General features: G+C 39.7%; 2 protein-coding genes across 2 annotated transcripts in view; both read left to right on the top strand.

Moving 5' to 3' along the window:
• The window catches only part of TEX15 (testis expressed 15, meiosis and synapsis associated), a 32,247-nt gene extending 26,333 nt beyond the window's left edge, over positions 1 to 5,914 (top strand). The window contains exons 8-9 of the mRNA XM_083718107.1: positions 1,540 to 1,604; positions 4,789 to 5,914. Of these exons, the coding sequence (XP_083574233.1) occupies positions 1,540 to 1,604; positions 4,789 to 5,905 (1,182 nt within the window). The 3' untranslated portion in view covers positions 5,906 to 5,914. The remainder of the gene's footprint in view (positions 1 to 1,539; positions 1,605 to 4,788) is intronic.
• A 2,743-nt stretch (positions 5,915 to 8,657) lies between these two features.
• Positions 8,658 to 19,398, top strand: PPP2CB (protein phosphatase 2 catalytic subunit beta). The gene is made up of 7 exons (XM_083719680.1): positions 8,658 to 9,093; positions 11,499 to 11,708; positions 11,858 to 12,031; positions 13,314 to 13,403; positions 16,330 to 16,491; positions 17,530 to 17,648; positions 18,740 to 19,398. The coding sequence occupies exons 1-7, from the start codon at positions 8,992 to 8,994 to the stop codon at positions 18,810 to 18,812; spliced, it is 930 nt and encodes a 309-aa protein (XP_083575806.1). The 5' UTR covers positions 8,658 to 8,991; the 3' UTR covers positions 18,813 to 19,398.
• Positions 19,399 to 19,723: the final 325 nt, after the last annotated feature.

Genomic DNA, 19,723 nt, shown 5'->3' with positions numbered 1-19,723 from the left:
CGGAGGGCTCCCCGTGCTTCGGGCGAGTGTCTGCAAGCCTTGCGCGCCCGGCAGGAGCTCCTGCCAGGCGCGCAAGGCTTGGGGCGGCAGCCTGTTGCCCGAAGCACAGGGAGCCCTACGGAGGGCTCCCTGTGCTTCGGGCGAGTGTCTGCAACCCTGCGCGCCCGGCAGGAGCTCCCGTCGGGCGCGCGAGGCTTGGGGCGGCAGCCTGTTGCTCTAAGCACATGGAGCCCGCCTCCCTCCCACGGCACACCAGGCAAAGTCTCGCGGCACACTACTGTGCCGCGGAACACCGGTTGGGAAACACTGTATTATTAGACCCTTGGAGTGATGCAAGTCATCCTTTGTATCTTTCTGAGTGCATTTGAGGTCTTTGTGAGGGTTTAAATAGAACAGTCTCAAAGAGCTCAAGCCTTTGTAAACATTTAGTCTGAATCGGTCTAAAAGTACCGTAATCCATAAACATCATCATCATCATCATAGACTTTTATTACGCTAGCCATAGGCCATGGCATCATTCAGAAAAATAACGAAAGGGAAAACAGCAATAACCATAAAAAGAAAAAGTAATCACATAGTGACTAAGTTTTGGTCTAGGCTCACCTGGGTAGTAGACGTGTGCATGGACACGAAAGCTCATGCCAGTAACAAACTTGGTCACTAAGGTGGTACTGGAAGGATCTTTTTTATCTGGATAGTAGAGCATTGGATCAATGTTGTGTAAGGCCACCATAAGGAACATTATTACGGTTTTGTACAACCAAATAAGAAAATAATCTGGTGTTACAAACTAGCCCACATACCATTGCAGTTATGGAGGTTTGAAGAGGTTTCCCCCCAATAATAATCCTCCTGCCTTTAACTGTATGATTAATATACAATTAAACGCTTGTATCTGAAGATACTATTAAGAAGGGAAATGTTTTTCCTCCCCCTTTTATTAAAGATTTTCTTGGGTTATAAAAGTACATGCATCTCTGTTTTCAGATCGTAAAGTCCTTTTTCGGATCAGTTATATTCAATGTGAGAAATTGATGTTGTATATAGTATAAGGTGTGGGGGGGAGGGGGTTAGTAAACTACTTCTTTTACATAGTGTATGTGCAAGGCTAAGAAGGGGAATATATGCACAACTGGAATTAGCAAGGAAATTTACATCAGTGGTATCATTACTTCTAGTTAAGAAGTTTTGTTTTGCAGAACTGAAATGTCATTTCTTTGGTTGTTTCATAAAAATAATACACCACTTGTAGAAAGAAGAAAACAACCCTCAAAGTGATTTGTAAAATCAATAACTGTGTTTCCCAGACTTGGGTCTCCAGCTGTTTTTGGACTACAAATCCCATCATCCCTATCTAGCAGGGCCAGTGGTAAGGAATGATGGGAACAGAGTCTCAGGATCCAATCTGAAGTCTTGTCCAACAGCACAAAATGCTTTCCCATTGTTTTTACAATTTTATAGAACTTACAGAAAAGGGTTAAAAGAATTAATGTGCATAATACACTTACATCAGTTTGTTTTCCTATTTTAATTTATTAGATTGCTGATTCACTGATGGCAACCACAGAAAAGATAAACGAAGAAGAAACTAGCAGGAATTTAAGGTATAAATAGTAAAACAGTAACAAAATACCAGTGCCTAGTGGACCTATTTGAAACGTGTTACTTCCATAACTTTTCATACAAATTTTGCAAATCAGTGTTCGAACTTTATTTAGAGGATTTCTATTGCACTGTTCAACCAAAAAGGCTCCCATGCCTTTCATGCTATCAGCTGGAACTATATCACGTATGTTTGTAATCACCACTTGCAACAACAGCTTTCTAAGCCATCAATCAATATATGGAACTCTGGAAATTATCCTTTAGATTATATTGCTAGATTGTTTAATTCCATCTGTTTACCTTATTTCTATGAGTTATACTTTTTATGTTTAGATTATTTTATTTTTTTATTCTGTTTTGGTTTGTACTTGTATTTTGAAAACCCAATAAAAAATTACTTATTTATTGAATTTATAAACCGCCCTATATCCGAAGGTCTCAGGGCACTTCACAGAACAAAACCAGAATATAAAACCACAAAATATATAATCAAAATAAAAGCAACAACCCAATAAGCGCCCCCCCCAAACCTCACCTTTTAAAAGGGCATAGGATTTTTAAATGATTTTAAAAAACAAAATGCCACTGGAAAGGCAACCAGGGTGGATTACATAGAAACAATTAAACTAAGACAGTTATTGTCCCCAGGCTTAAAATCTAAAAGACCAACCACAAAAGGAAAATGGGATAGGGAAGAGGAGGGGTGAAGCGAAGCAAACTCAGATACTGCACCTTAAAGTTAAATAGTACTTTTTTAAAAATAAAAAGCAGCTGGGATGGAAACAGTTCGGGGACAGGTCTTTCAGAGGTTGAGGGAAAGTCCCTGCTTCTCATCTCTTCTACTGTGGCAGGGTACTGTAATGGCTGATTCTAGAAGACAGTATTTGGCATATAATGTGCACATATCTAAAAAGACTTCTAATTAATGTTATTTGACAGACATTTAGAACAGAATGTAAGCAGAGAGGTGGACATGAAATGCAGATGAGTATAGACAGTGGTAGTTAAATTATTAACAGTGGCAATTCACAAAAATAGTTGTGTTGCTGATATGACATCCTGGCATTGGAAAGCTGATTAATGCATGCCTTACAGACAGTACATGTACGTACTGTCTCCCCACATGAGCCCTGTGCCATCGCAGATTTGTTTCAAAGGGTTGAGGGAAATGCCAGAACAGATTTAGGGGTTATACACTGAGAGAAAAGAAAGTTCCTTTGCACAGTAAAAAGTCTTGTATTGATGGAACAAATGGGTTGCTTTTTCCCTGCATTTTTGATGTGCCATATTTTTTTAACCAGCTGCTGAAGTAGCCTTTCACGTGAAATTCCTTGTGGACCTTGGTTAAAATAAACTCCGTTATCCACGTTTATACAGCCAAGTTGTTCATTTGAATATCATCAGATAGATCTGGTCAAGAAACAGCCTCCCTTGTTCTTTAAAAGTCATCTCTTCATAAAACATAACCTGAAAAAACGTTATTTATCTCTGAGGATTCATGTGTTTTTCTTGAAAGAAATTTCGTTCTTGAACAGTCAGATAGATAACTTGAATTTTAAGCAAAATATTCACATTTTTGTTTCTGTTCTCCTATTAACATGATTTATGTGCTCTTGTATGGAAGAAACCTGTGTTGTCTGTGGGAAGGTGGTCTGAACAGTATTGGATCTAGTATTAGATCTTCACGAAATCTAAAGTTGATGAAACATACTTTTGAGAGGTCTTTAGCCTGTCTTGTTTTTGCTTTTTACTTCTATAAATTCCATCTATTAAATGCCTTTTAAAACGTTTCCCTTATTTGGAGGTAGACATTCCCTACACCCTTTGAGGGATTAAGATTGCCCATTTGGGCAGTGGACATAACATTTGAATATTCTGCACACGTAGGCCAATATGTTTCTCTCACACCTTGAGTAAGTTGTTCAGGGTCATTAAAACAAAAAGATATTGTGAAGAGCTCCAAAAAGACCCCTCCAAACTGAGTGAAAGGTCAGTAAAATTACAACAATTGTAAAGCGATAGATGTTGGGCGGGGGGACACTTTATTTCACATTTACACTGGCAGTGACAAATCAGGAACAAGAACTTGAGGTTGACCCAGTATGTAGCAGCAGCGAAAAAGTTAAATTCTATGATAGGGATCATTAAGAAAGGAATTAAAACTGCTGATAATATGATTATGATATGATATAATGTTGATTATACAAATCTATGGTGTGATCACTTTTGGAGGACTGTGTACTGTTCTGTTCTATTCTGGCCACCTCACCTCAAAAAGCATATTGTAGAGTTGGGGAAGGTTCAGAAAAGTGCAATCCATATCACCAAAGGGATGGAGCAACTCCCCCATGAAGAAAGGCTTCAGTATTTGGGCTTTTTAGTTTGAGAAAAGGGGAGTAAGAGGTTATATGATGGAAGTTTTTTAAAATTACGGCATGGAGAAATTGGATAGAGACACGTTTTTCTGTCTTGTACACAACACTAGAATTCGTGGATATCTATTGAAGCTCTGTGTTTGAAAATTCAGGACAGATCAAAGACATTTATTCTCTATGTAGTATGTTCACTCCCACAGGAGGCAGTGATGGCTACTAGATTGTTTGGTTTTAAAAGGGAATCAGACAAATTCATGGAGAAGAGGGCTATGAAAGGCTACTAGCCATGATAGCTTTGCCTCCACAGTTGGAGACAGCAATCCTTCTGAATACCAGGAGGGGAGAGTGCTTTTATGCTCAAATCTTACTTGCTGGTTTCCCACAGACTTCTAATTGGCCACTGTGTGCATAGGATGCTGGACTAGATTGGCCATTGGTTTGAGCCAGCTGGCTTTTCCATGTTTTTATCAAGCTAACACGTTTTTATTTATGATAACCCATGCCCAGATCATTTGATGAATCTAGTAACCCACAAGATTAGCTACCCACACTTTTTCTTTTCCATTATTCACAATTAAGACAGCTGGAGAATAGTGATGCTGTGTTTCCACCTTGAAATGTTAGTTTTGAAACAAAATATATTTCAAGATTATACAAATAGGGACCAAGTAAATGTTTAGAAATAAATACATAAACAATATATGTTTTTGTGCATTGAATAAATTCAGATCAGGTCCGAATTCTAATAGAACCTTGATATTCTTGTTTTTCAAAAATCACACAAAAAAGTTTGATTTTTGTTTTGCAGAGTGAGTGGAAAATATAATTTCCCCAAAGAGAAAGAACTACAGTTAAGCATTTCAACAGACAATATGTGGAATAAAACACCTGGCAATTTGAGAGAGACAACACCAATCTCACCTGCACAGTTAAAAGATTTGAAAGTTGCTTATCCCTGTGAAAGCATTCAGTCTTCACCAAATGACTCAGAACCAAAGTTCATTTGTTCAAACACATTAGCTGGTCAGCAGAATCTAGCAGATCTAAAAGATTTCAACAAGAGCGGCTGGAATGCAAAAGACCATGACCAAGAATATATTGCATCCCACAATAAGGGAGGTGAAAGCCTTTCTTTACCTTCAGTGACAGTTGAGTTATTACAACAATCTCCTGAAAACTCTCCTACTAGAGATGATGTTAATTCTGTGTTGGATACGCTAAATGAGCCCCATAACTTAAAATCAGATGTCCTGAGAGATGCTTCACATTTAATGCCTGAATGTAGCACAGCTTTGAGTTCACCTCTAAAATCTGATCGAAACGAAGGGGAATGTGGACAGGAAAAAAATGCGACCCCCAACTGCACAACCCCATATAATTTAGATTCCACAGTGATGACAGAACTAAATAAAGCCATGGAATTGGAGCATTTGCAGATGGAACCATCGTACAGTGAAAATAACAAAACTAAATTTTCACCTTTAAATCAAAATGAACATATTGAGGAAACCTCTCAGTTGCAGAGTTCTCCTGTGCATATTTATGGTGCAGTTTACCCTTATTACTCTTGGTACTTATATCAAAATCATTGCAATACTCACTCAGTAACTCAGACATACCAGGAATTAAATTCCTGTGAAATGAATCCCCTGACGCATGGCATGTCCACAACTACAAGCATAGTGTATAACACAGAGTCTAGTATGTTTTGTTCACAGACTTTTAGTCATTTCAGTGTTGGAGAATCACAAAGGTTTAACTTAGCCCAAACCTATCCAATGTATGGTTATTTCAGTTCTGCCGTGGCCTTTCCATATAGCCATTGGCAACAGCCATCATGGTATACAGAAAATCAGCCTTGGACACAAGTTGCTTTTCCGTATCCTTCCAATAACGGCTCAGAAGATTATGTAGGAACTACATAATAGGAATTTGCTTTCGTAGATTTTCACGGGTACAGGAATGCAGGTTTTGGTGTCCTCGGGTGTCTTCCCGTGTAAAAGTTGGGGTGTCTAGGCGACGTTTCGACGAGGTCTCACTCGTCATCTTCAGGCTGAAGATGACGAGTGAGACCTCGTCGAAACGTCGCCTAGACACCCCAACTTTTACACGGGAAGACACCCGAGGACACCAAAACCTACATAATAGGAACTACATACATACAGTAGGAACTAAAGCAATTTTTAAAATGAGCATGTGTGTTTTTTTAAAGTGGCATTTAGTTGCCCATTAGTATGTGTCTAGTAAAAATCTAGTAAGATCAACATGATACATTTGACATGAGTCAGATGCTTAAAATATCTTTTTGTGAATCAGCAACCATGTCCAGCAAGTAATATGGAGCCAGCGCAATGCATGCATGGTTCTGGGGGGCATTTCCCATGTGAACCAGCCCTTGGAGGCATGTTGAACACCATAGCTGTTATTTTATCGTATTCTTTTAGCTTTCATTCCTTTAAAAGCAGTCCTGAACTAGACCTTGGACTAATGTACCCTAGGAGAGTGGTTTAAGAATTTTTTTTAAAGCCCTGAAGGAAATAAACTTTATTTGAAAGTTAACAGACTGGTCCTGTACTGGTTCATCATTTATAATTCAGGCAGAAACTTGTGCTGTTATAGTAAGCATAGCATCCAGAAATGAAACACCCATAGATGCCCCACATACTATTTATTGCCAGTACTGTGGAGTCATAACTGCTGAATCTGCCCTTTGGATGTTATGCAAGTAATTATAGATGTCGCTGCACTTTACAGCAGAGCAAAGGATTGTGATGTTACATATGGAACAAAGGCCAATACATCCATTATAACGGTTAAAGGTACAAATCCTGTTTTTCTTTATTTTTAGCTGCCTGACAGTAGTCCTCTTTCTATTCTTGGTTGAATCATGAATCATTTGCATAGAAATTTTTTGTCCCTTCTTTTTTTACTTGATTAAAATACTTACTTAAATTTGATATTAATAACTTAAAGGCTGTTGCCTTGCCTTTTCAACCAAAATTAAAACTTAAGAAAAAGCCAAATCTGAATCTTTATAACTTAATACTGGGCAGTTTATCTGGAACACAATTCTGCACAGTTTTACACAATTTAAATTGGGGTACAGGTGAAATTAGTAAAGCATAATAGAAATATTTTACTAGTCACATTTTATTTCAGTGGGATATTTCATTTGTGATTCTGTTCCTGTGAAGCATCTCACAAGTGATTGCACAATGCACTCTTATACACACACTGAACTTTGACAATGACACAATCCTTGTGTGAAAACAGGTAAAATGGGTGAGCAGAGGTATAATTTCTCTAGAGTAGTTGCTTACTGTAGTAGACATGTTTTTTTTAGTGAGCATGGACTTTGATGAACAGCTGTGTCATAACATTAACCCAGATAAGATTGGGACTGGTAGCTACACTGGACTTGCAGTTCCTTTGCACTACTACCACTTTTTGGAAGAGACATGGGTTCATCTCTGCATTCCTCAGGAAAAATGTTCAGCCATATCTGTGTGGAAAGGAGAGGTTAACTGCACTCAGCACTGTAACAGAAAGCCAGACTAGGGCTGTTAAAATCTCATCCTGAGACTTGTGCTAATTCCACGGAATTTTTTTTTAAATCCAGAAGACTGCAGCCTGTATTCATGGTTTGGGGCATGACATTAGATCAGTGTTGGCACTGTGGGACCCGATGTTTAATTCTGCGAACCGCCTTGAGATCTTTTGATGAAGGGTGGTATATAAATTAAACAAGCAAACAAACAAACAATCTTTTGCAGTGATTGCACCTTTTCTGGGATATGTGCTGCCTTGCATTTGCCTAACTTTGGTGTAGACCCCACAGCCAGCACAATTGCTCTTGAGCTGTATACCTCATTTGGTGCTGAAGGAGCTCCTAAAACAGTTAAAACCAGTGCTTTAAAAAAAGCACACATTAAAATAATAGAACATTATTAGAGACCGTGGCACTACTGAAAATTTCCAGACATTTAAAAGGCCCAAGTAAATAAATTCACTGAATGTTCCAGAGTTGGTTTCAGGGAAGTCTTGGGACACAGGAAGACGGATTTCAAATATGAGGCACTACCATAAAAATAAAGAAGTCCAACTTGTTAAAAATCAAGCTTGACAGTATTTGTCAGTTCCCTGGACGATGAAAGCAAAATGGTGCTTGTAGTGGGCTCCTTCCCCAAACTGCACCCTTCAGGCTGTGGCGGATCTACAATTTTGGGACCCCAAAGCCTGAATAGTCATCTTCAATGGGGTTCTTCCATGTCAAATCACCACAGTTGAAAAATAATTAAAAAAATACATTTCAGATTTTGCTTAAAATTGCTGTACTGCCACACTTCACAACATCTGTGCTCCTGACTCAAACTTCAGGATTATTGAAATACAACAAACCCCAATTTGAGTTGTGTGACTCAAACTGGGTCAACCAGGACCCCCCCCCCAAAAAAGTGCACTAAAGCCGCTTCTGGGGGCCCTCGGGGATTAGGGGCCGTGAATCTTAAATTTCCTTCGTTTCATAGTAGATCCGCCCCTGCCTTCAGATTTCGATTTCTTTTCCTCTCGCGAACGGAGCAAAAGCGAGCTAAGAGGGCACGTTCTGCCCTCCGGGCTATAGGTGGCGCTGTGGCCGGCCCGTTTCGCCGGAAGCGCCTCGACGTGAGGCGGAAGTGCGCAGCGCCGCCGCCGCCGCCGCCATTACACGGTGCCGGAGGGAGAGAGGGGGTGAGGGACTTGAGGGTGAGGCTTGGGCCTGTGTTGCGCGCGCGCTCTCTAGGCGAGCCGTTGGGCTTGTGACCGTTGGTCCGGGCCTCCCCCTCCCCTCCCCCTCTCTCTTTGCCCCCCTCAGTACCGTTGGCTTGTCTTTTTTTCCCTTTCCCCCCTTCCTTCCTTCCTTCCTCCTTCTTCTTTCCCTCCCTTTGGACCGGTCCAGCCTGGACCACGCCGCCCTGGCCACGCCGCCCGGCGCTGCTCCCTTCTCCCACAACTGAGCGGGCGGCTGGCCAGAATGGAGGACAAGAGCTTCACCAAGGAGCTGGACCAATGGATCGAGCAGCTCAACGAGTGCAAGCAGTTGAGCGAGAGCCAAGTGCGGAGCCTCTGCGAGAAGGTGCGTGGCGGGTGAGGGGGGACGGGCGGCCCGGATCTTACCGAAATAAAAACCGTACATAGATCTGAGAGGATCACTAGAGAGAGAGGGGGGAAGGGGGGAAAAGCTGAATATGACTCGGGCAAAAGGTTTGGACTTCTCCCTTTGCCAGCAAAACGGGTCCTGGGAAACCAAGGAGACAGTTTTGAGAAGGCTAAAGGGGGAGAGAGTTCTCTGGAAAGGGCTGCCTACGGCTGTGTAAAAATCCCCCCCCCCCCCCAAAGACATTTGCATATAGCAATTAGATTAAAAGCGAAGCTGACAGCTGACAGTCGTGGAATGAAGCTGGTGGAGTATATCAATGTCATACTTTAAACCTAGGCTTTGCCTTTTATTTGGACTGTGGCTGTCTCCGCTCCCTGCGAATTTCTCTCCATCCTCATCATTCTTAGCACTGTTAAGATCTTGGTGCCTGGGGCCTGGTTTGAAATCTTGCTGTGTTCCTGGCAAAGGGCACTGTGGGATTGTAGGGAACGTTACAATTCACTCTCCTCCGTTGCAATTTACTCTTCCCTGCGCGCTCGTGGGGAGATGGAAGTGTTGTGAAGGGTGGGGGCCACAGACAGATGACCGCAACTGTATTGTTGTTTTTTCCAACAACAACAAAACAAAAATCCAGGATGCTCTCAGCACCGGATTTCTTGCAGCAAGAGATTGCTTTTGCCACTCTTACGCATGCTGACCCACAGAGTAGGCGTCCACAGGAGCGGGTTCTGTTATAATCCAGGTATGAGCCACAGTACTGTATCACCCCAAGTACCCAGTGGATGATGCAGTGCTTATGTGGTCACTACATTTTGAATGTATGTGTCAGACATTTTTTAGAGCGTTGTGCAAAATAGCACCGCTTGGTTAAAGTGCTTTGTCACTTTGAAGAAGAAAAAATGGCTTTATGACACAGTACTGTGTATTCCTTTACTTCCATAGCTGTCAATGTTTCCCTTTTTTAAAGGGAAATTCCCTTATTCCAAATAGGATTCCTCGCAAGAAAAAGGAAAAGTTGACAGCTATGCTTTACCTCCAATGATGGTGTTATCCTTACTGTTTTGCACACCGGGATCCAGAAAATTTTGGAACATTCTAGATTCTTTATCCGAACTAGGTTACTTGCTTTTCCTTCCCCATACAAGGTTGAATACAAAGAAGCCTGATTGAATTTGACTTCTTTCAGAAGTTTTGGACAGCTTCCCTCACAGAAGGCTTTTTTCATGGCTCTAGCTAGCCTATGAGAATATAGAGTTAACAGTGTGATCCTGTACTTGCCTGCTCAATGGGAATTACTCCCATGTAGGTGTGTATAGGATTGCAGCCTAAACAGTACAAATAATGTTTACATTTTTCTTTTTGTTAGGAAAACAGCTGTAAGTGCTTTCCACATATTTCAATAATGTAAATTCTTGCAGTGCTCTGTATAATTGGATACAGAACTACCCCTGCTTTTCAACTAAACATTCAACATCCATTACACTTAGCATTATGGACATAGATGCCCAGCCACCAGGAGTGTGAATTTGAAAGTTATGTAGTTACAGCCAAGAGGGAGCCACAGGAATCCCATAGTTTTGTGCTTATTTCTTGAGTTTTAAATATCTTAGTTTATTGGTATGTCTTTTGAAATCAGAATTTTTAAAAATGCAGGGCTGAATATGTTTATGTAATCAGAAATATGCATAAATTAGTGCAGAAGCATTGAAGCAATGGCTTCCAGAAGACCACATTTCTAGCACTTTTACCACTAAAATTTATACATAAATGAAATATTCCATGATTTATGGAATTGAAGTGAGATTAATATTATTTAATCCATAGTAGATCATATATTTTAACTTCTTAATAATGTTTGCTGCTGGTAGTAATGATAGGTCTGGAAGTGGGGTGCACCTAGGATAATAGTTTTAAGAATATTGATTTTGCTTATCAATACAGTTTTTCCTGGAGTTGATAAACACATCCTCAAGTGTCAAGCAAGTGCTTTTTGAACATTGTAGGGCCTTGCATTTGTTGAAATAGGGGTAGGGGTTTGGGGTTTGATTGGTGATACTTGCAAACGGGAGATAATAGGTAGTTCCTGAACACCTGGAAAATTCCTAAACGTTATGCCAGTTGTGACTGGTGCCCATTGGGACTCGTAGGGCAGACTTCAGGGAGGCAAACAATAGGGTGGAGCCATAACCAGTTACAGGCAGAGCCAGTTGATTCTGATTTTGCCCCCATCCTCTTTCCTGTTGAGTTCAACAAGGAACTCAGTTCAACACTGAGATTAAGGACAGTTACTAGATCTTCTGTTGCAGCAGTTTTTCTTTACATTTGCATAAAAAACTATATTTTGGTTTCAAAACTGATTGGTTGTTTTTTTCTCATATTAGGCTAAAGAGATACTTACAAAAGAATCAAATGTTCAGGAAGTACGTTGTCCTGTTACAGTCTGTGGAGATGTCCATGGTCAATTTCATGACCTTATGGAGCTCTTTAGAATTGGCGGGAAATCACCAGACACAAACTATCTCTTCATGGGAGATTATGTTGACAGAGGCTACTACTCAGTGGAAACTGTGACTCTTCTTGTGGCATTAAAGGTAAGGTTTGTAGGTTTGGACTCCTGTGGTTTTAGATTAAAATATGCTTAGTAAACATTTTGCAATGAGATAAGCTCCATGCCACCTGGAGTATAATGGTGATACCAGCTGATGGATCATTACAACATGTGTTTGTTCTTTCTGGCTAGGTGCGCTACCCAGAACGCATTACAATTCTGAGAGGCAACCATGAAAGCAGGCAAATTACACAAGTATATGGCTTCTATGATGAATGTCTACGGAAATACGGAAATGCCAATGTTTGGAAGTATTTCACAGATCTGTTTGACTATCTTCCACTTACAGCTCTAGTTGATGGACAGGTATGATACTATTATTTTAGTGATACTCATAAAAAAGTTTGGCTTCAGTAAACCTGGAAACCATTACCAAGAATGATGCAGATGTGTGGAGGGGAAAGGGAACTCGTGACAGCCCAGCATTCCATCCCATATGTGGTTTTGCCTTCATATTCGGTGGTAATAGTACTGTACTAATGACTTTAAATTTTATGTCCTCAATTTGAATTGTTAGGTGTAAAATACATATTGTTTGTATTTTGCAGATAACACTATGAAGTGTGAAACATACTTGTGTATGGAGTTCAGAAACTCTAGTTTAAGAAATGTTGATGCTTTTTGTTGACCTAGAACAACAACAAAAAAAAAGATTAGCCATTAAGTAAGCTACAGAACTTTTCACTGTGCAAAAAATGGATTGCTTTCTGGTGCTATTTGAATTGGAATTTAAAATGAGTTTGGCTTGCGTATAGAAGTGCTTATGTAACAAAAGTTTTATTGGTTGAAGTGACCCTTCACTCTAGAACAAAGGAGCAACTTTAAAAAGTCTTAGGATTTTGATACCCTTTATTTCCCTCCTCTAGATGATGCAGATAGAAGGGGATTGTTGAAATGCTATGAAATCAACTATTTTCACAGAAGAGGCAGAAATTGTTTTTGTTACACTTTGCTCTGTATTATGCAGGCTTAGATGTTAATGCATTTTGCCACATTTTTAGCATTGTGCTACTAAATTGATTGCTTTTGTGAAACTTGTTTGGGTTTACTGACAAACTATGGTTAATAGTGATCGTGTGAGTGCTGATATGTTGTGATTATTATTAACCATAGTAAATTGAATCAAGGCAGCTTCATAAACTGCCTTTTTGTTGACTTGTTTCAACAAACCACTGTTAAGATTAATTATAGCTTTAATGCAAGCTGCGTTTAGAGCAGAAGCAAAACTTCTAAACTCCTGGCAGCTGAAGAGGATGGGGGAGGGGGGAACCTTAAGTTTGAATCTCACTGCAGGTTATTATTGTAACCCTAAACAATGGTTTTAGTGTTGCATCTAAAGTGGCCCGATGAAAAACCTGTTTCAGGTGATCACACAAGCTGGTGATTTTAATCTTGGGTAGAAATTTCTGTTCTCCCCTTGTGCAAAAACTGAGAAAGAAAGCAACACACAAGGCTCATTGTCAAGTGCATGTTGCAACAGTAGCATAAAAATTGGTTCTTGGTATCAACAAATACCTCAAGCGAATGAAGAGTACGACCCCTTGGCAGTGCACATAATACATTTATTCTGGTTCTTATTCTTCTACAGATATTTTGTCTCCATGGAGGTCTTTCCCCATCTATAGATACACTGGATCATATTAGAGCTCTTGATCGTCTGCAGGAAGTTCCACATGAGGTAATATCAATGAAAATGCAATGTGACTCAGAGTATACATTGAATGGCAAATATATACATTAAATATAGAATAGGGTATGGTATCATATCTTTGAACTGAATCAGGCAAATATAATAGCTAGACAAAAGCGTTGAAACATGCAGTTGATCAGTTAATTGATTAAAAAATGTGTCGGTTGCCTTAATTAATTTGCAGATCTTTATCCTTTAAAATTATTTTTCATTCTAGTCTTTATAAAAATGGGATGCAGTCCTAGTTATGTACCTGAGTAAGTTCTGTTGACCTTTGTGGGCCTTACTTCTGAGTAGACATGTATAAAATTGTACATTATGAGGCATTCCCTGTTGCATGTGTGTGTGGAAATGCCTTTTAAAATTTTGCAAGCTCTGATCAATCTTAAAAACCAAGTGTTATTCTTCTACGGTACTATTTTTTAATGTATGACTTTAATTGGATGGCTGGAAAATGAACAGACCAGAACTTCTACTTCATAGTTTACCATAATAGGGTCTGTAAGAACAAAATGTCTGCACAGCTTGGGTGTCATATCAAGCCCTGAACTGGTGGTATAGATACTTCGGTCCAATAATATTTTTTCAACTCTCCCTAAATTCAAATATCTCAGGGTGGGTGACAATATTTAAAAGGATAATAACACATCTAGTTACTTAAATGAAAACAGGTAAAAAAATGGGAAATTACATTTCACAGTGTGAAATGTAGCAGTGGGCTAATATTCATAAATGCCCAGCCTGGTGTTGGAATGTCAAAAGCATTGGGGCCTGATTTATTTCCAGGATGAAGGCATTTCATAGTCAGGACGCCACCACAGAGAAGGCCATGGACCACATATCTGCAATACTTCTTAACACAGATGTTTCCCAAATGGTTTATTATGTACATTCATGGCAGTGATACATGACTCATTCATTTGCACTGGATTTTAGTCAACACAGAATGCACTTGGATAACAACAGTTCTGTAGCAACTGGAGTTGCTCTCCTGTAACTGTACAAAGTGGCTAGTACATTGCTACAGCTGAAATATGTTTTAAAAGAGGAAGACTAGCTCTTTGAAGAGGTTGAGAATTTGTAGATAATAATAATAGTAATAATAAAATTTTATTTATATCCCGCCCTCCCCAGCCGAAGCCGGGCTCAGAGCGGCTAACAACAGTAAAATAATACAACATTCTAAAATCAATTCATTCTAAAATCAGTTTAAATCAAATTAATGCCAACCTTTGGGCTAGAGTTCTGTGAGGATTACCACAGGAGGGGGTCAGGCTGTGGCTTGGCCAAAAGCCTGGTGGAACAGCTCTGTCTTGCAGGCCCTGCGGAAAGATGTCAAGTCCCGCAGGGCCCTAGTCTCTTGTGACAGAGCGTTCCACCAGATTGGGGCCACGGCTGAAAAAGCCCTGGTTCTGGTTGACATCTTCTCTAGAAGTTTATAGTTGGCTCCCCCTTTCCTAAAAGCACTTTGCATCAGGATTTAGCATCCGCATTCCAACATACGTAGGAAGCACAAGGATATGTGGTCCAGTCCCCAGCATCTCAGGCACACCCAGCTTTTCCAAGTTAAGCAGGGAAATCTCAATGAGAATTCTAAACGTGCTTGAATAAGTGAGGATAGAAGCTCATTCAGACCTTAGTGAGGGTGGGTGGAGTAGACAGAGTCATGCAGGGACCTTGGTAGACATGATGCCTGAATGGGGCTATTGTCTTGTATAAATTGAATTATTCTGGGCATTTGTAAATAATAATTTGGATGTCCATACATGAATTGAAAATTGTGGTGTTAATTACTTTAGAAAGTTGAGATTATGCCTGTAACCTGGCTTTGAAAGTTTACCGCATGCCGGTGCACACACTTGGTTTAGAATGTTTTACTATAAACAGTGCATAAAATTTCTGTAGCTCTGTTTCGTTTGAGCTGCAAGGTAGATCATGGCTTTTTTCTTCTGTTTGCACCACAATGACTATGTAGTTTAAGAGAGACACAGACGTGCATCTACAGTGCTATATAGTTAGAAGGTGCATTTTAAACTAATGCTGATGTCATGCAAAGTTTGCTAAATGAGTCAGTTCTGAGATTATGCATAGCTTTCACATTGGATGGGTGTAGACCCTTTAACTAAAACATTTCATTTGTGTGCTTGAAGCTGGAATTATGCCTAGGTACTTTGCATGCAAAAGCTGATCTTGCAGGATCCTGGCATCCCTCAGCTGTTCTTTTGGATTTTCCTTCTTTGTTTAGCTGTCATCTGGTTTCCGTTCTTCCTTTGGGGAATTGCCTTAGTTTTTCTCAGTGCCTTTACTGCCTCTGGTCCTTTCAACCTAGTTTTCATTTCAACTGAAATTACACTTTTTCTTTACCAATTTTCTCTCTAAACAGCACTGTGGCTTTTCTGTTCAACTTGATCTTTTGCCAGATACACGCACAATAGTTCACATACTGGTGATGTTCATTTATATTTTCCTGTTTTTTCCTAGTATGCTTTTTTCTATTTAATGACTTTTTTTATCCTGCTTTTAGTTCTTCTGCTCCATCTGTGTTTGATTGATTCTGGTATTAACTTTTCTTTTTGGCTTGGAATGTATGTATTTTGTTTTGATGCTTTTACTTCATACACCTCTTTGTTTGCCAAACTCATCTGCTAAGTTTCTCATCACTTTTACAGGGGGGTTGGGTGATTTTTTTCTATTGATACTGTTCTCTGATTTTCACACTTGTTTTCTCTAGATAGGTTTCATTTTCAAATTCCTGAAGACTGTAACAAACCACTTTTCCTATTTCTTTGTAAAATGTTCTTATTATATAGAATATGCCTTATACTTAAGAGATCCAGGAGCTTAACACTTTTTAGATTACCTTTTGCAATATTTCTCCCCTTATGTAACATATTGTACCATTTTTTTTGAACAGGGCCCAATGTGTGATCTGTTATGGTCAGATCCAGATGATCGTGGTGGCTGGGGGATTTCTCCACGTGGTGCAGGCTATACATTTGGTCAAGACATCTCTGAAACATTTAACCATGCCAATGGGCTTACATTGGTGTCTCGTGCTCACCAACTTGTAATGGAGGTATAATTACTCTGTTGCACCTAGTCACCTAAGGCTTAAAAATGAAAGTCTGTCTTTTTTGGAAAGAAGGTTGTATAGTCTCAGCATCTTGAATTTTTATGCTATGTAATAGGCACCAAAAATGTCCTGTATCTTAGAAGGTGTAAATTAGTATAGTATTCATCAAGAATTATCAGAACACTATTCAGAGTAAATAAAAATGTTTACACGTGTCACAAATATATGGTTCAATTAACTTTATTTGCCAGTGTGCCAGTTAATCCTGTAATATTAATGTCTCTGTGACTGATTTTAGTTCATACTAAATTAATTTTAAGGGGACGTTTCAAGTGAGCACCCTACATTTTCCAATTTGCTAGTGGCTAGGGTTTGATAATTCGCCACGAGTTACAGAGAATGTTTAAAGATGTAGAAATTGGTGTTTGCATTTGAACATAATGAGTATTCATTGAGATAGTGCAAAGCATGTTTGCTCTGACTCTGAAATAGTTTGTTTTGTACCAGTGAAAATATATAAAGCAAGGTAGGATGCATTCCTAAGGTGGTGGGGCGGGCGAGTCAAAGATGGTCCTGCTGGGCTTGTGCCAGCACTGTGAAAGGGAGGACAAAGGAGCAGTCATACATTACTCCGTCCTTTTCTTTTTATTTAAACTATTTCCCTCCCATTGGGACCAATGCAAGGGAGATAGAAAGGAATAAAGTTTTCAGCTCCAGGGCTGTAGTTTAGTCCCTGGTGTGGGACTTGGAAGGCATTAGATCAAAGTATTTTGGCCTATCCCCAGCATGTCTCTCTATCACCTCTGATTGGGGTAGAGCAAGAGTTGTGGAAGTTTCAGCTATGCGGAAGGGGAATTTAGCGTCAAAGTTTGCTTTGTGCTGCCAGAGAAGGGAATTAGATGCTTCCTATGACCCCTGGCTCTCCCTCCTAAGGGTCATGGGATTACTGGCCTTACACCTTTTAATCTAGTTACACCTTTTTAAGAAGAAATTGGTTGATACTTTTAACTGAAAGCATTTTCTCCCCCCCCCCCACTGCAGGGTTACAACTGGTGTCATGATCGGAATGTGGTCACCATTTTCAGTGCACCCAATTACTGTTATCGTTGTGGGAACCAGGCTGCTATCATGGAACTAGATGACACTTTAAAATATTCCTTGTAAGAAACACGAGCTTGTTTTAACAATGTGGGTGGGGTTACAAGGGGTAAAGTTCTCTGGCTTGTGTTAAGTGTTGATGAATTCTATAGAGTACACCACTTTTGCAGTATGAACTCTAGTTTACATATGCTGGAAGCCTAGTTACGGTTTAGCACAAATGTGTGGACTCGTGGAGAGGAGATTGCAGCCATTTTGCTCCTTTCCAGTTGTTTTGCTGCTGCACTGAGCGGGACAAAGCTTGGCTCAGCATGTTGAAATCTGGGCTCGGGGATTAGCTCATCTGGACAAGCTACAAGCCCTAACCCATAGGACAAACTTTGGTGCAAGCTTGTGGTCAGGCTGCAGAGATCTAAACCACAAGCCAGAGTTTGGGTGATGTGAAGTTATGGCTTAGTTCAGTAGCAGGCCGGGGCGGGGGATGGACTGCTCACATTCCAAGGCTTAGTGTGATGTGCAAACTAGGCCTTAATGTTCAGAAAATGATAGCTAAAACATAAGTAATATTTTTGAAACTGTATGTTAAAGAATACTGCCTTTTGTTTTTAACATCACTCAAGTTGAATTGCTACCTCGTCTAATCAAGGAACAGGACACATTCATTTGGGAATTACACCACAAAATAGTCACCTTCAATGTAGGGACAGAATTTTAAACAAATCATGATTAAAGCTATGCTAAATGAGTCCATTTTTATTTCAGCGGAACTTCTCCCCGCTCAGGCCCTAATAGAGGGTGAAAATATGGGAAATGATGACTGAAATATTGATAACGTTTGTTGCAGTTAATAAAAATACAATTTCCCTTTTTTGATTCAGTGTTGCATACCATTTAGTGAAAAATGGGTAATTGTCTACCGTAGTCAAGCAAGCACAAACATTGTCCTCTTGAAATCCTAAACCCTTGGCTGAAATACTATTTTCAGTTTTGGCAAACCTGAATGATCTTTATTGGCCTGACATTCTGCAATAAAATAGCTTAAGAATGGAACTTGTGGAAATGAGAGTGGGGAGAGGACAGGTATGGGATTTAATTAATAAAAATGCAGCAGTTAATGCAACAAAGCACTTAATCAGCCTTTTCCTTTTAACAGCCTCCAATTTGATCCAGCGCCTCGCCGTGGAGAGCCTCATGTTACTCGGCGTACCCCAGACTACTTCCTATAAACACCTCTTCCTCAGTCTGACCTTGATCAGTAGTAGTACACCTGGCAATTTTTGAAAAGCAACAATTTGTGATAAGTTGAGGTCTGTCTCAGCATAAAGCCTCTTCATGGACCAAACTGTGCCATAATGAGGATGATGAGCTTTTGAGCACAACTTCAGATGGACTTCAACGCACTAATCAATCCTTTATCAGCCAGTCCAACAGCCAGTTTGCCTGCTGTAACTATAGTAATTGTTTTCTTCTGGACTATTCAAAGAGGAAAGGTAACTAACAAACTCATCTCCCTGTCATGCTTACTTGTAAATTTTAGTTGTAGTGTTTAACTGGCATGTATTAACATTTTGAAGTTTAAGAAAAATGCACAAACTAACTTCCTTCTTACGCCTATCGCCCTCTATTTTATTGACATAAGTAACTTAACTGCAGAAGAAAGTTCCTCTTGGGAGTATGTTGTCATAAGCTTTCCCTCCATTTAAGCTAGATTACTGTTCTGTGTTGATCCTACCTTTTTTCTGTATATTTGTCAAAGTGCTTGCATCTTATTTGATGTATTTGAGCAAATAAACTTGCAGATCATTACTCCAATCAGATGGGTACACTGAAATGAAATAATTTCTCTTTCTCATTCATTATAGGGGATTTATCAGTTGTTGGAATACTGCTTCTTGGCATTAAATATCTGGCAGCTAAACACGTAGGACCAGGGCCACAAACATAGCATGAGACTGTTTGCACTCACTCTTCCTTTCATAGTAGTATAAAGGTAATAGCTAATAGTTTTTTAGTTTATATTATATTATTACTTCATGCTAACTAGTATCTGCAACTAAATATTTAGAACTCACATTTTGATATGCTGCATAAGACAGTAGCTATATCCCTCATAATGAAGCAAAATGTTAACTTGTTC

This window comes from Podarcis gaigeae (genome assembly GCF_964106915.1).
Source record: "Podarcis gaigeae genome assembly, chromosome: 17".
NCBI classification, from domain to species: domain Eukaryota; kingdom Metazoa; phylum Chordata; class Lepidosauria; order Squamata; family Lacertidae; genus Podarcis; species Podarcis gaigeae.
This window is presented reverse-complemented; position numbering and strand designations above follow the sequence as displayed.